Source organism: Mus caroli, unplaced genomic scaffold, assembly GCF_978045245.1.
Source record: "Mus caroli unplaced genomic scaffold, Mus_caroli_1 scaffold_11, whole genome shotgun sequence".
In the NCBI taxonomy this organism is placed as follows: Eukaryota; Metazoa; Chordata; class Mammalia; order Rodentia; family Muridae; genus Mus; species Mus caroli.
The window spans coordinates 105,013,686-105,029,160 of record NW_028227266.1 but is presented as its reverse complement, the minus strand read 5'-3'; the positions used below and the strand labels follow the sequence as shown (position 1 = coordinate 105,029,160).

Here is a 15,475-nt window from a genome sequence, read left to right as displayed (position 1 = left end):
CCCAGTGATTGCCTTTGAGCTTAAAAAGGGTGATCCAGGCTGCCATGGAGCTTGAGATAGCAAGGACAGATCTGGTGCCGTGTGCCCGACTTGCTTTTGGAATTGAAGTTTTCTGAAGAGCATCTATAGTAAAGATCCTGCAGACTGGCCGACTACAACATAGCAATTGTGGAGACATCAAATGTAGCCAAGAGCCAAAGGATCTGGAACTATTTTAGGCCTCTTTAAAAACTAGTGTGTGTGTGTGTGTGTGTGTGTCTGTGTGAGTGCGTGCACACGTGCTTTTACCTTCTGAGCCTTCTAAGGTGGCCTTGCTTTAGACTTTAAATAGCCATTTACTCTAACTTCTAACATTCTCCTAACTAATAAATTCCTTGAGAGACATCATTCAGTTTAGCTTCATTCACCCTAAAGCTAAGATGGCTGTAACATCACCTGAAATCTAGAATTTCCCTACTATACAGCTTTGCTGTGCGGTCCATCTACTTGATATTTTCACAAATATAATTGATCAACCTACTGAATCTGTTCTGTGACTACAAATTTGTGTAATCTCTTCTAGGTAGAACCTGTTATTAAGGGTAAATTGACTCCTAATTCCTGGGCAAAGCTGTCCTTTTATATCAGCATTTGGGAAGCAAATATACCCAGGAGATGCCACTGTGTGTGTGTGTGTGTTTGGAGGGGTCTGTTTTAACATACAAATTTGACTGTAACAACAGCCTTAATTTACCAAAATGTTCTCAACCAAAAAAAAAAAAAAAAAAAAAAAGCCTTGAAAGGTATCTTTGAAAACTATACCCTGTACCTTCTTTAGACTTCACTGTTAAAGCTCCCTCCCGAGATTTAGCATCCTGTTTTTAAAATGGAAAAAAAAATAATTTTTTTCATATTTTTCGATGGTCACTTGGATTCACTTGCTGGTTTGGCTCCCTGCTCTGCTATAGTGGGCTTGCCTGAAAGTGACCCAAAATGGTTAGCTAGTTCCAGGGCAGAGGGAAAGCTGGAGTTAGGAGTGGACTGCATCACTTTAAAAAACAAAACAAAACAAAACCCCCCCAAAATAACGCTCCAGGTTCTGTGTGGTGGCTCCCACTTCTCATACTAGTGCCGGTCTATGTTAGGGAGGTGGGAGCCAGCCAGGGCTCTAGGGTAGGCTTTGTTTTTGTTTTTAAGGATGACATAAACAGGATGGCTCAGGGGTTAAGAGCCTCAACTGTTCTTCTAGACGTCCTGAGTTCAATTCCCAGCAACCTCATGGTGACTCACAACCATTCCTAACAGGATCCAATGCCGTCTTCTGGTGTGTCTGAAGACATTGACAGTGTACTCACATACATAAAATAAATAAATACTTTTTTTTTTTTAAGATGAAACAAGCCAAGATCAGCACTGGGTGTAGTAGTATACACACGGAATCCCAGCACTCAGCAACTAGGCAGGACTCTCTGGAGAACAATCTATGATCCATAATAAGACTACTTAAAAACAAAAATCTAAAAAGCAAACAAAACAGAAAAAGGGGCTAAGCACATGGCCTGTTGCTCAGGTCCACCCTCCAGAGACACGTGCCACCTCTCCATTTTTTTTTCCTTACAAATTCTAATTGAGGTACACTTGTGCTAAAGTGCCCAGCAGGGTTTCCTTAGAGCCTTGGGATAATTAGAGTCAGATGGCTTCTTTAGGCCATTTAAAAGAGGGTGTGTGTGTGTGTGTGTGTGTGTGTGAAAGAGTAACTGCACCTGAAGAAAGGTGGGATTTTAGAACACAATTGTGGTGGTGACTGTGTATAGACTGTTGCAGATATGGTGGATTGTTCACATAGGACTGCTGCAAACCCCCTGAGTTTATTGATTTGCTAAGTAAATGCTTCCTTTCGTTCCCCCAAGGGGAGCCCTTGAGGAAATAAGTGTTCTACGGGAGACTTCGAGATAATATTTTATATCAATCTGAGATTATAAAATCATAATCTCTTCGGTGGCAACCTCACTGATGATTTTTGTTGGGTTTCAGATCCAGGACAAGTGGCTGGGGTGCCTATTTAACATATCAAAGCATACTTGGCCTCCACATTTTCCCAGCATCCCTCAGTCCCCTATCTGTTGCAATGCATGACTGGCATACCTTCACACTGCCTTGAATTTTCTAGCCCAGGGGCTGGGCTTCCCTTGTTGGGTAGAAAAGACCTATTAGTTTTATTTACCATCTATCTGTCTGTATGCCTATCTGTCTGTCCATCTATCCATCTATGGATCTGTCTAAGACCAATGAAATGGGTCAGGGGTGAAAGTGCTTGCTACCAAGATGGACAGGACACCAGTTCATTATGGAGCCCATTGGTGGTGGGAGAGAGCAGACTTCCACAAACTGTCCTTTGCCTTCTATGCTTGAGTTGTGGCATGTACACACACATAAATGAATAAATATAAAACAAAAGCTGCTTTTCTTCTCTCTCTCTTTCCTTCTTCCTTCCTGCCTTTCTCTCTTGTAGTTTGACCCAGGGTCTGATGACAAGGTCTTGAAGACAGCAGACACCCAAGACTGGATTCACACAATGCTCTGCAACTCCAACTTTGGCCTTGTTCCCAAGGCAAAGGGCAAGTAACCATTCATATTTAACAAAGTCCATTGTCGGCAAACAATGCTGTCTTGTTCTGGGGCAAAGATATGGACTGACCGGGGGCAGCAGGAACTGCCTAGACCCGAAGCTCTTATCTTGACTCCAACAAAATTGTCTCCAAAGTCTTAAAAAAGAAAAAACTTACTGATAATTAAACTTACATTAAATCCCATGGATTCCACACTTGCAGATGGGTTCAGCCTATGATGCGTAGATCTGAACTGAGTATGTAAGGACTTTTTTGTCCTGTGGTTGCCTCCTAAACAGTTCAGTGCAGCAATTGTACAGCATGCATATTGTGTTAAGAATTACAAAGGGGGCTGGAGAGATGGCTCAGTGGGTAAGAGCAGTCAGTGCTCTTCCAAAGGTCCTGAGTTCAAATCCCAGCAACCACGTGGTGGCTCACAACCATCTGTAATGAGATCTGATGCCCTCTTCAGGTGCTTCTGAAGACAGCTACAGTATATTTATGTATAATAATAAATAATTAAATCTTTGGGCCGGAGCAAGCAGGGACTGAGTGAGCGGGGCCAACTGGAGCGAGCAGGTTGACCAGAGCTAGCAGGTCTTAAAATTTCAATTCCCAACAACCATATGAAGGCTCACAACCACCTGTACAGCTACAGTGTACTCACTGTAGCTATTTTATGTACTCACATACATAAAATAAATAAATCTAAAAAAAAAAAAAGAATTACAAAGGAGGCAATTTCAAGTATACAGAAAGATATGTGTGGATTACGTACAAATATGTGTTATTAATATCTATCTATCTATCTATCGATCGATCTATCTTTGGAGCATAAACCAAACAGCTAAGCAGGCCAAGGCAGTTCCACGTGAGAGAGGTTTATTGTGCAGAAGCAAAGGGGCAGTGAGGCGAGTAGAGGGGCAGAGAAGAAAAGAGAGGAGGAGGTGATCTCCTGATTTATACAGAAAATGACGTCACACAAGTGAGGGTGGGAAGTGAGCCAAGTGGGTTGTGGGATTGAGGGTCGTTGGCCTGGCAACGCAGGTCAAGGGTCACATTGTTAGGCTTGGGCTTGGAGTGTCCTGGTACTAACAAATACTAGTTTAGGGCTGGGTGTGGTACCCATGCCTTTAATCCTGGGGAGGCAGTCACTGGTAGATCTTTGAGTTCCAGGACAACCAGGGCCACCCAGTTAGACTGTGTCTCAAAAACAACACAAACAAAAATATTTTAAGTGATTTTAGCATCCATGGGTTTTGGTATCCATGGGAATTATGGAATCCATTATTGGTGGAACTATTGTTAAAATAATAAAATATTTTTAAAATATTTGATTATTTTATGTGTGTGGGTGTTTTGGCTGCATGTCTGTATATGCACACATAGGTTCACACCAAGGCCAGAAGGAGTTAGATCTTCTGTAACTGGAAATACAGATGGTTGTGAGCCACTGTTCTGGGACTGGGAATTGAAGTCCTCTGGAAGAGCAACCAGTGCTCTTGGCTGCTGAGCCGTCTCTCTAGGCCAAACTTCTGTCTATGTAGCCTAGAACTCATTCTGTGGACCAGGCTAGTCTCAATGTCACAGAGATCCACCTGCCTCTGCCTCTTGAATGCTGTCATCAAAGGCATATGCCACCATGCCTATTGGTGGAGATTATTGCCAGATATTAACAACTATGAAGCCCTGGTGATTGTGTGGTATAATTCTTACCACCAAAGGGACAACTGGGCTCTGGCAACCCCTTCTCAGTTCTACAGTGGAGCCGCTTCTGTGAGAAGTTTGCACCTTCCACTCCACCTGCCTCTATCTCCTGAGAACTAGGATTATAGGCATGCACCACTATGCCCAGTTTTATGTGATTGCTGGGGAATGAACCCTAGGCGCCCATATGCTCAGAAGTGCTCTGCTACAAAACAGTATGCTCAGCCCAAGAAAGGTTTTATTTGGAACAACTTTACATGTTGCAAAATAGGAGGCTACCACTTAGGCTGTCCTGTGATTTAGAGGTTTACATCTTTTCTCTCCTCTCCTCTCCCTCTCTCCTCCTCTCCCTCTCTCCTCCTCCTCTCCCCTCCCCTCTGCTCTCCCCTCTGTCCCTCTCCCCTCCCTCCCTCTCCCCTTCCTCCCTCTCCTCTCCCTCCCTCTTCCCTCTCTCCCCCTCCCCTCCTCTCCTTTCCTTTCCTCTCTTCTCCTTTCCCTTTTTCCCTTTCCCTTTCCCTTCCCCTTCTTTCCTTCCTTCCTTCCTTCCTTCCTTCCTTCCTTCCTTCCTTCCTTCCTTCCTTCCTTCATTTTTTAAAAAGAAAAACATGTAAGCTGGAGAGATGGCCCTGATTGCTCTTCTGAAGGTCCTGAGTTCAAATCCCGGCAACCACATGGTGGCTTACAACCAACCATCCATAATGATATCTGACGCCCTCTTCTGGAGGTTCAAAGACAGCTACAGTGTACTTACATATAAAAAATAAATAAATCTTTTAAGAAATGAAAACATACGTTTATTATTTTGTTTGTTTTCAGATAAAATCTCACTAAGTACTAGCCCCGACTGACCTGGAACTTGCCATGTTGAAAAGCTAGCCTCAAACTTGGTATGATCCCCTGTGTCTGTTTCCTAGGATTACAGTCATGTTCATCCAGGCTTAGCTATATAGGACCTTTTGTATGGGACCCAAAGGCCCAAGATATCAAGGACAAATGTAGGACAAAATAGACGTTTGAAGCAGCGTTAGGAGGGACAGCTTATGGAGCTGATGACAGCCTGAGTTCTCTCAAGTATTCCATAAATTAAGTCAGTTTTGGGCTGGTGGTTTGGCTCGATTGTTAAAGAGGCTTGCTGCACAGCTCTAGTGGCCTGGGTTTGATCCCTGGAGGTCATGTGAATGTCCATGGAGAGACCCACACATACGCACTTGTGTCTGTACATAGACATGACAAACGCGCGCTAGTAAATAAAACCTTTCAAGTCAGTTGCATTTTCACTGTGAATTTTAAGAGAGATCTTTTGCAAAGGTTTCCTTAGGAGTCATCACTGCAAAATGCAGTGCTTGCTTCAAAGGGTCAAAGAGTTTGTTCTGAGCTATCTATGACTGACTGTGACCAGGGGATATGGATTCAAGCTGTTCCACAGGCATTTTCCACCACGGAGGCAGTTGTATGACAATTTTATAGTCACAGAAGAAAGTATCAGTCAGGTTTATGATCCTACAAAACAGGTCTGGTCCTTACCAAAGCAGGAAAGCCTCTGCTATAGGTCTCAGATGCTGTCTGAGGAAGGCGCTCTTTGTTTTGGATTGGTAGACGCTAATGGGCTATTATTAAATGATAAGTTACTGTACTCCAGGGGTTTTACTTCAAAGTGATGTTAGGTCCAATAGAGAGGCAGGGTAGAAATGTCTGGTAAGGGAACTAAACGGTTTGGCATGGCAGCTCACAAAAGAGGCTGAGGCAGAAGGGTTGCCAAGAGTTCCAGGTCCCCATCTCAAAACAAAAACAAAACAAAAATCTCACTAAAATATGGGCTGGAGAGATGGCTCAGCAGTTAAGGGCGTGTGCTGCTCTTCCAGAGGACTCTTGTTCAGCTCCAGGCTCCCGTGTGAGGCATCTCACAATTGACTGTAACCTCACTTTCAGGGGACCTGATACCTCTGGCCTCCTTTGACACCTATACTCATGTGTATGTACCCTCACAGAAGCACACACATACAAATAACTAAAAATGTAACAAATATCAAGGAACATCAGGTCCAAGCAACAATAAAAACTCAGGAGAACCAAAATTTGCTCAAGATATCAGCTCTAGATGTGTAACATTATAATTCTCCAGAATCATAGAATTCCAGTCAGTAATTAATCTCCAGACTCTCCCATTTAGGTATGGCTTCAATCCACCGACAGCTGCTATTGTTGGAAAATTTGTCTATCTCTAAAATTCCTGTTGAAATTCAATCTTCAAATAAAGAATGTTAAGAAGCAGGGTCTTAATCAGGTGTGGAGATGCAAACCTTTAATCCTAGCACTCCAGAGATGGGCAGGCAGATCTCTGTGAGTTTGTTCTATACAGTGAGTTCAAAGATAGCTAGGACTACATAGTGAGACCCTGTCTCAAAACCAAACCAAATCAAATCAAACCAAACCAAACCAAACCAAACCAAACCAAACCAAACCAAACAAAAAGTGGGGATCTGGCTAGGTCCTGAGGATATGTCCATTGTAAATGAGATTAACACCTCTTCTAAGAGACCCATCCACCCTCCACCATGTGAAGTAATTGTTTATCTCCTCTGGAGGATACAGTGATATCATTTTAAAAACAGAAATAAAGCCATGGCCAGACACCAGACCTGCAGATGACTTGCTTATTATTTTTTTAGATTTATGTATTTATTTTTTTGTATATGAATACCCTGTAACTGTCTTCAGACACACCAGAAAGGGCATCGGATCCCATTATAGATGGTTGTGAGCCACCATGTGGTTGCTGGGAATTGAACTCACGACCTCTGGAAGAGCAGTCAGTGCTCTTTTTTTTTTTTTTTTTCGAGACAGGGTTTCTCTGTATAGCTCTGGCTGTCCTGGAACTCACTTTGTAGACCAGGCTGGCCTCGAACTCAGAAATCCTCCTGCCTCTGCCTCCCAAGTGCTGGGATTAAAGGCGTGAGCCACCACGCCCGGCCAGTCAGTGCTCTTAACTGCTGAGCCATCTCTTCAGTCCAACTTACTTATTTGTGTGCATGTGTACATGAAGGCCAAAAGACAACCTTGGGTGTTATTCCTCAGGTACTATTCATTTATTTTTTAAATTAACTCATTTTTAAATTGTGTGTGTGTATGAGTGTTTTGCCCACATGTATGTTAAGTGCACAGTACTGGTGCCCTAAGAGGCAGGAAGAGGGAGGGCACTGGCTTCCTTAGAATTTGGAATTAGAGATGGCTGTAAGCTGCCATTGGGGTGCTTGGAATAGAACCCCCACCCTTTGGAAGAGTAGTAAGTGCTCTAAATCTCTCCTCAGTTCCCCCACTTCTTTTGAGACAAGGCCTTACATATCCCAGACTGACCTTAAACTACACAGACAAGTATGACTTTGGGATCCTGATTCTTCTAATTGTGGAGATTATAGGCATGTACCACGAAGCCTGGGTTAGGTGATGTTGGGGATCTGACCAGGGCCTTGTGCATGCTAAGCAAGTCCTCCCTCCATCAGCCGAGCTACATTCCCAGCCCTGTCTCCACTAAAAAAGGAAAGACTTTCTTATGTATGTGTTCTGCCTCACATGTGTATGTCTACCACATGAATGCCTGGTGCCCGAGGAGGCCAGAAGAGGGCATCAGCTTCTCTGGAACTGGAGATCTGGATAGTTGTAAACCCCTTGGGTGCTAGGAACAGAGTAACAAATGCTCATAACCACTGAAACATCTCTCCAGCTCTCTGTATCCATTTAAAAAAAAAATACTCCACTACTATCCCTAATCTAGTCACAAGATGCATCTGATAGCAAGACAAGGAAACCCACTGCATGGTATTGAGTTGATCTAATTCTTTTTTTTTTTTTTAAAGTTGACTTCTACATCTTTTATGTCTGTGTGTGTGTGTTTTTTTTAAAGATTTATTTATTATTTATATGAGTACACTGTAGCTGTCATCAGACACACCAGAAGAGGGCATCGGATCCCATTACAGATGGTTGTGAGCCACCATGTGGTTGCTGGGAATTGAAGTCAGGTCCTCTGGAAGAGCAGACAGTGCTCTTACCCACTGAGCCATTGCTCCAGCGCCCCCCCCCCCCCCCCCGCGTTGATCTAATTCTTATGTATTTCTATTGCCCTCCATACAAACAGAAACTGCGATTTCCTTTTCCCCTCCTTCTTTCTTCTTCTTCTTCTTCTTCTTCTTCTTCTTCTTCTTCTTCTTCTTCTTCTTCTTCTTCTTCTTCTTCTTTTTAAGGATTTTGAAACAGGACCCCACTGAGCTGCTAAGACTGACAGGAAACAGCAATGTCTTCAGTTGCAAAATGGAAGGGATTTCACAAAAGGAAAAGAGGTAATGTGGAGTGGAGGATGTGGCACATAAGGAAATTTTGACAGGGTGTGGGGTGGGGTGTAGCGGGGTCGTGATTGAGCTTCTCAATTACACAGCAGTGCACACCTGCGACTTTAGTACTCTGGAGCCTGAGGCAGTAGGATCATAAACTTGAAGTCAGCCTAGGCTACAAAGTGTGTCTGTGTGTGAGGTAGGAGTCGAGGTTAAAAAAAAAAAAAGAAAGAAAGAAAGAAAACTTTTAAAGGAAACACGTTTGAAAGAATTCTTTCCATCAGGAAAGGATTTTGGAGTGTTTTTGGAGCCCAGCCAATAGTTCATTTTTGAATGTGGGAAAAAGGCACGACTGGATCATAGTGGACACAAGGTGAGAGCAAGGGTAGGAAGAAAAGGCTTAGGGGTCATTTTGTTTACAGTTTGCTCATGTGTTCAAAAATCACCGAACAGAAATCTTTTGCTGAGTTATCTGTATGTGGTGGCTTACAGAGAAAAGAGGTAAGCATCAATGAATTGTCATGGATGTCTTTAAATCGCTTTCTAGAGGGGTGTGTTGTAGCTCTCGCTGATGTTTAGCCCTGTCCGGAACCGAACAAGAATTCAGGGTGTATTTAACGGTGGACTAGATCTAACAGGATGAACAGGGAAGGCTCATTACAAATCACTGAGTATCCACTGCAGGAACACAGAAACCAGAGCCCCCCCCCCCCCTCCCCCTCGCCTCTTTTCAGGTTTTCTCTGACCGTCAGTGAGGCAGGAAAGTTCTAAACCAGGCTCTCGGTCTCTAGGGAGACCTCAGACCAGCCACTTCCGGATTAATCCCCACCCACAGAGAGCACTTCCGGTCTCCAGCGCCAGAAGCTGCGGAAAGGTGAGTTTGCGTCTCAAGCAAATAAATGGTCCTTGGAAGTCGTTCCTGGCCCGGACAGAGACCGATCAAGGCGACAGCAACCTCTTAATCTTGCGACATCTTGCACTACACGACAACATTTCCCTCGAGAAGATCACAGGCTCAGCCTCGGGAGACGTCACTTCCGGTCACCTGGCGGTTGGCCAATTCCGGACGTGATGTCAGCTCCACTTGGTTCCGGAAGGAGTCGAGCCTGGTCTTCGCCTATCCTCACTTACCAACGCGGGTGCAGTGGAGCTGGGAAGGTGTAGTGTCTTAAATAGAGTTGGGAATTTGGCTCCTGAAAGTGCAAGTCGTCCAATTAACTTTAGACTTACCACAACGTAATTTTTAGTTATAAATAATTCAAACTATACTGGTCATAGTTATAATAAAAATTACTTATCCAAAATTCAAATTTCACCAAACACCCAGTTCTTAATCTGGCAATTTTGGACTTGAACTTTTTTTTTTCCCTTGAATTCTAATAGGGACCTTCTAGGCTTTTGCCCCTCTGGGAAAGAGATACAAAGTTCACCTAGGGCTGAGCTTTATGTTTTGGATGCTAAGATGTGTGAATCAATCCCGGGGAATCCCATACATGAAAGCTGAACATGTTTGCAGGCGTCCCGCGGCAGTGCCCGGTGTATTCCTTTTTACAAACAGTAGTTTCTGGGAAAGCTAGCTGGGAACTACAAGGCTAAAAGGCGGAGGTCTGGCAGGCGCTACGTTGTTTAGGAGCGGGATAAACTGTTACCTGGAGTTTTCTCTGTCAGCTTGTACAGAGAATCAGAAAGCCCGAGGTGTCAGGAAAATACAAGCATCAGTCTCCCAGCACTATGGAGAATTGGATGACTTTATGCATGCTAGGGAAGGTCTCTCCCACAGGACTACACTTTCTTTTCTTTTCTTTTTCTTCTTTTTTGGTTTTTCGAGACAGGGTTTCTCTGTATAGCCCTGGCTGTCCTGGAACTCACTTTGTAGACCAGGCTGGCCTCGAACTCAGAAATCCGCCTGCCTCTGCCTCCTGAGTGCTGGGATTAAAGGTGTGCGCCACCATGCCCGGCTTGGACTACACTTTCAAGTTCCCTGAGAGTTAGGCTTTATTGTGTCCCACATCTTGCAAATGAGCTCAGTGTGAGAAAAGATGTACTACTACGCGCTTTAAAAAAAGCTAGAACCCCATCCCTAGACTTCACCCTCTTCCACCCATGCTTACGGATACAGTTGTCTTTCTACCTTTTTAGGGGCTTGAATGTAGCTCAGTGGTAGAGCGCATGCTCGCTCGTTATATGGACAGCCCGGGCACAGTCTTCAGTACCCTCCTGTCCCTAAACTTAGATATCTTTTTGCAGCTGAGTCTTTTATTGTTCCTGTATAGTTACGCTGTAGCTTCCCGACCTTTACCCCAAGACCTTTCTGTCCTTCACTCTGCCCAGTGGAGAAAATGATTGTTTGGGCTTCATTACTGGAACCCGGCCTTTGCCTGCTCTAGCAGTGGGCTGTTTTTGCTGTAACTCAGTGGTGTAACTCAGGACTTGTTTTTTGCTATCATGGAGCCAGAAAGGAGTGTTCCTGGCACGGCTGATCATGACCAGCTGTATGGGGACAAGGGTGTCTGGTCTTGTCCTGTAGATTGAGCCCCATAGAAAATGTCCTTTTGCTTATAACCTGGGGACTTGCTGAAGGTTTCACCTTGAGTGAGATTTTGTAGTTACTCTTGATTCGTGCCTGGACCACTTGCTGAACTAGCCTGAGTCCTGAGCTTCCTTAGGCTGTGTGCACTGGTAAACCTGCAGCCTTTCCACATGGACCCAGCTTTGCCAGACTGGTTGTATGAGCTAACAGAGCAGGCTAGAGGTCAATGGACTCAGGGTCAGTTGGCTAGACAACCAATAGCCTTTTTTTTTTTTTTTTTTTTTTTGGCAGTTGAAGTGGTAAAGGAACGTCTAAGGCATAAATGCCAGAAAGGGGGCACTGCCGTGGTGTGAGGGCTTTGGAAGTACAGGATGTGGAAATAGAATGGCACAGGGGCCTGCTGGTAGGAACGGCATCCTTCATGAATGATTAACTCCCAGGCAAAGGAGGTGACCTAGGAGGAAGGTCCACTTAACAGGAACTTTGGACTTGGGGCAGAGTGTCCAGAAGACTGGTGTGTGGCCTACAGAAGAGGAGGACGTGGCTGGGCATCAGGGCTGGGCTTTCAGGACTGGTGTAAGATCAGGTTTGCTGCAGGCTTCATGACTTCTCCACGTTTCATTTCAGGTTATGGAGTCCGCCAGTCCTGAGCCCTCAGAGGGGTGGTCATGATAGATGGTGGGGTTCTGTCCGTGGCCTCACTCCTTCTCCTCCCTCTCTAGGCAGCTATGGACACGAGGCTGTGCTGAGAGAAGTGGGGCATGGCTGCGGCCCTACAGGTCTTGCCTTGTCTCCTCCGAGCCCCGTCCCGTCCACTCCTCTGGGGGCCCCCAGTGGCCCGGATGACCAGTGGTATGGCCTTGGCAGAACAGGCACGGCAGCTGTTTGATAGTGCAGTGGGTGCTGTGCAGCCAGGCCCCATGCTGCAGAGGACACTGTCCCTGGATCCTAGTGGCAGACAGCTGAAGGTGCGGGACCGGACCTTCCAGCTGCGGGAAAATCTCTACCTAGTGGGCTTCGGCAAGGCCGTACTGGGCATGGCAGCTGCGGCCGAGGAGCTGCTGGCTCAGCATCTTGTGCAGGGTGTGATCAGCGTACCCAAGGGGATCCAAGCCGCTATGGAACATGCTGGAAAGCAGTAAGAGTCTCTGGGCGCAGGGGGACGCCCTCTACTGTCCTTTAGAAGAACACCTCCCTTCCTCTTTGACCTCCCCATCTCCTGGGTCTGGCCTGTTTTCTAAATAGGTTATCAGTGGGCTGCTTTCACCTGTCCAGCTGAGAAGTCAGGTGGAGGAGAGGAGCCCACACCATCCCTTCTCCGTCGTTTGCTCCCTCCTCAGAGAGATGCTGCTGAAGCCACACAGCCGCATCCAGGTGTTTGAGGGTGCCGAGGACAACTTACCGGATCGGGATGCACTCCGGGCTGCGCTGACCATCCAGCAGCTGGCAGAGGGGCTCACTGCAGACGACCTGCTGCTGGTGCTCATCTCAGGTGTGGGAACAGACAGGGGTGCCCTGAGTACCATATGGTCCCAGGGTGAAGTCGGGACCATGGCAGACAGTGAGGAACCTGGAGGGTACCTAGTGGGTGGTGTCAGGTTGGTCACCTCTCCTCAGCTGGAAGTTCACCCTGCTGAACAGTCTGTAGTGGTGAAGGCACAGCCGGTACTAACACTGACACAGGTCAGAACCTTTGGAAGACATTGCTGTCTGCAGCGGTGTTACTCGTGCTCCTGAAGCTGAGTTTCCAGACCCCATGGAGCTCTCTCCTTGCTTATTTGCTATTTTTTTCTTGCTCTTTCTTAGTTACATTTTTTAAAAAAAATATTTTTGTGGTATTGGGGATAGAGTTCAGGGCTTCACACAGGCTAGGCAAGCACTTTGCTAGCAAGCTTCTCCTGGGATCTGGCGTACCCCTACTAGGGGACAACTTCACTCTGTGTCCACAAGGGGGCACTGTAACCCCACCTTCTTAGAGGACCTTCCTTACGGCCTGCCTGGTTCTCTGGGTCCGGCTGTCTCTTCTCCCTGACACTCTCACTGACTCTAGGTGGGGGCTCAGCCCTGCTGCCTGCTCCTATCCCACCTGTCACGCTGGAGGAGAAACAGATGCTCACCAAGCTGCTGGCAGCCCGAGGAGCCACGATCCAGGAGCTAAACACCATCCGCAAGGCCCTGTCGCAGCTGAAGGGTGGAGGGTTGGCTCAGGCTGCCTATCCTGCTCAGGTGCACTAATCACTTCTTCAGTAGGCCCTGGGTTCCCAACACGTGGCAGGGAGATGAGAGCTTAAGCCAACCTATGAGTTGGCAGGGGCCTGGCCTGAAAAGTCCCAGGAGGAAGCCTAGAGAGAGTAAGAGGGAGGCTTCCTGGTTAGGTGATCTGCCATCCCACCTGAAAGTGGTAAGACGTGGGTAGATGTGGGCAAGGAAGCATACCAGATGCTGTATACCCAGGCCCAGTTTGTCTTTAAGGGCCCCGGCACACGGAGGAGGCAAGACTGAACCTTATTTTGTGGCCTTTGTCTAGGTGATAAGTCTCATCTTGTCAGATGTGATTGGGGACCCTTTGGAGGTGATTGCCAGTGGCCCTACGGTGGCCAGCGCCCACAGTGTGCAAGACTGCCTGCATATTCTAAACCACTATGGCCTCCGTGCTGCTCTTCCCCGCTCTGTGAAGACTGTGCTCTCCCGAGCTGACTCTGACCCCCATGGACCACACACCTGTGGCCACGTCCTCAATGTGATCATCGGCTCTAACTCTCTGGCGCTGGCTGAGGCTCAGAGGCAAGCCGAGGTGCTGGGCTACCATGCTATGGTGTTGAGCACAGCCATGCAGGGTGATGTAAAAAGAGTGGCTCGGTTCTACGGGCTGCTAGCCCGGGTGGCTGCAGCCCATCTCACTCCATCCTTGGCTGAGCATCCCTTGGAGGAGGAGGCGGAACTCCATCAGCTGGCAGCTGAGCTCCAGCTCCCGGACCTGCAGCTGGAGGAGGCTCTGGAAGCGGTAGCAAAGGCTAAAGGGCCGGTCTGTCTCCTGGCTGGTGGTGAGCCCACGGTGCAGCTGCAGGGATCTGGCAAGGGCGGTCGGAACCAAGAACTGGCCCTGCATGTGGGAGTGGAGCTGGGAAGGCAGCCACTGGGGCCTATTGATGTGCTATTTTTGAGTGGAGGCACTGATGGGCAGGATGGGCCTACAAAGGTGGCCGGGGCCTGGGTCATGTCTGATCTCGTCAGCCAGGCTTCTGCTGATAGCCTGGACATCGCCATCTCCCTCGCCAACAATGACTCGTACACTTTTTTTTGCCGCTTCCGGGGAGGAACACATTTGCTGCACACAGGGTTGACAGGGACCAATGTTATGGATGTCCACCTCCTGATTCTTCATCCTCAGTGATGGCATCGCTCACCATGTGAGAGTGTAGAAGAGGCCTTCAAGGGCAGGGCCTCTTAGGAAGGTCAAGGGCCGATTCCCAGGCCCCACTGTGCCTCAGGACTCCCTCCTCGGTGGCTCCGCCCGCCTCCCTCGGATCTACTCTATGCTTGTTCCCCCAACTAGATTAGAATATGGGGGCTTCTTTCTACCCCTAGTTTCTGTCATGATAGCAGGTAGCCCTGAGGCCCAGCAGGAGCTTCTTGGCTGGTCACAGTTCTCATTTTCTCCCTGGAAGCCTTCCTGCCCAGGTCCTCAGCCTGTCTCTTCCATGGAGCGAAGGTAGGGCACTGAAAATAAAGAGAATGTTGTGTGTGTGTGTGGGTCTCAGCTCATCTCCTCTCAGTGCCTCTTTCCATAGCACAGATCCTCGGGGGGCTGCTGGGCAGGGACCCGTGGTGTGGTTCCAGCAGTGGTGCCAGTACCTCGAAGAGTTTCTCACACTCTTTTTGGCTGGGTGCACACTCAGGGTCTGCTGATGGCAATCTGTGACAATTGAATCTGTCTCCTAGCAGCATCAGTGTGGGTTAACAGGACAAGCTTATAGTTGCCTACTTAACCCTGACTCCCTGTGGTAGCCTGATCATGGTTTCCCTCTCCTGCTGTTGCCTGACTGGGTGGAGACGATCCACTTGTCACCATGGCTCTTCCTTCTGTATTTGGACCACTCTCAGCTTTCCCCCTCACCCTCTGGTTATCAAGGGGTATCTTCAGGCTGCAGGCATTGAACTTGTTCTCCTGTGCCCACTTTTCCCAGGCTAAACATTCCATGTTCCATTGTCGTTCCTCTGGGTATCCGGTTGGGACCCTGGTGCCAGCATTTCAGTGTGTGTCTCAGCACTAGAATGGTAGGTCAGAGCAGTGAAGGAGCTCAGCAGTCCCTCACCCCATC

The 15,475-nt window shown here is 47.3% G+C and overlaps 1 protein-coding gene across 7 annotated transcripts; it reads left to right on the top strand.

The window, feature by feature from the left end:
• The first annotated feature begins 9,482 nt into the window (after nt 1-9,482).
• On the top strand, nt 9,483-14,913 carry Glyctk (glycerate kinase). 7 transcript variants are annotated; one of them, XM_021172315.3, is made up of 5 exons: nt 9,483-9,497; nt 11,876-12,291; nt 12,494-12,645; nt 13,204-13,379; nt 13,681-14,913. In XM_021172315.3, exons 2-5 carry the CDS (start codon nt 11,915-11,917, stop codon nt 14,545-14,547), a joined length of 1,572 nt encoding a protein of 523 aa, XP_021027974.1. In that variant the 5' UTR covers nt 9,483-9,497; nt 11,876-11,914; the 3' UTR covers nt 14,548-14,913. The 7 variants fall into 7 exon arrangements, with proteins under 7 accessions (XP_021027974.1, XP_085684096.1, XP_021027972.1 ...); XM_085827970.1 differs by lacking the exon at nt 9,483-9,497 and adding an exon at nt 9,765-9,781; XM_021172313.3 differs by lacking the exon at nt 9,483-9,497 and adding an exon at nt 11,630-11,729.
• The last annotated feature ends 562 nt before the right edge of the window (nt 14,914-15,475 follow it).

Bases quoted from the DNA above. Each gene is read 5' to 3' on its own strand.
- Glyctk (XM_021172315.3), top strand. From the start codon at position 11,915: ATGGCTGCGGCCCTACAGGTCTTGCCTTGTCTCCTCCGAGCCCCGTCC. The intron at 12,292-12,493 runs GTAAGAGTCTCT...CTCCCTCCTCAG, and splicing joins ATGGAACATGCTGGAAAGCA to AGAGATGCTGCTGAAGCCAC. The intron at 12,646-13,203 runs GTGTGGGAACAG...CACTGACTCTAG, and splicing joins GCTGCTGGTGCTCATCTCAG to GTGGGGGCTCAGCCCTGCTG.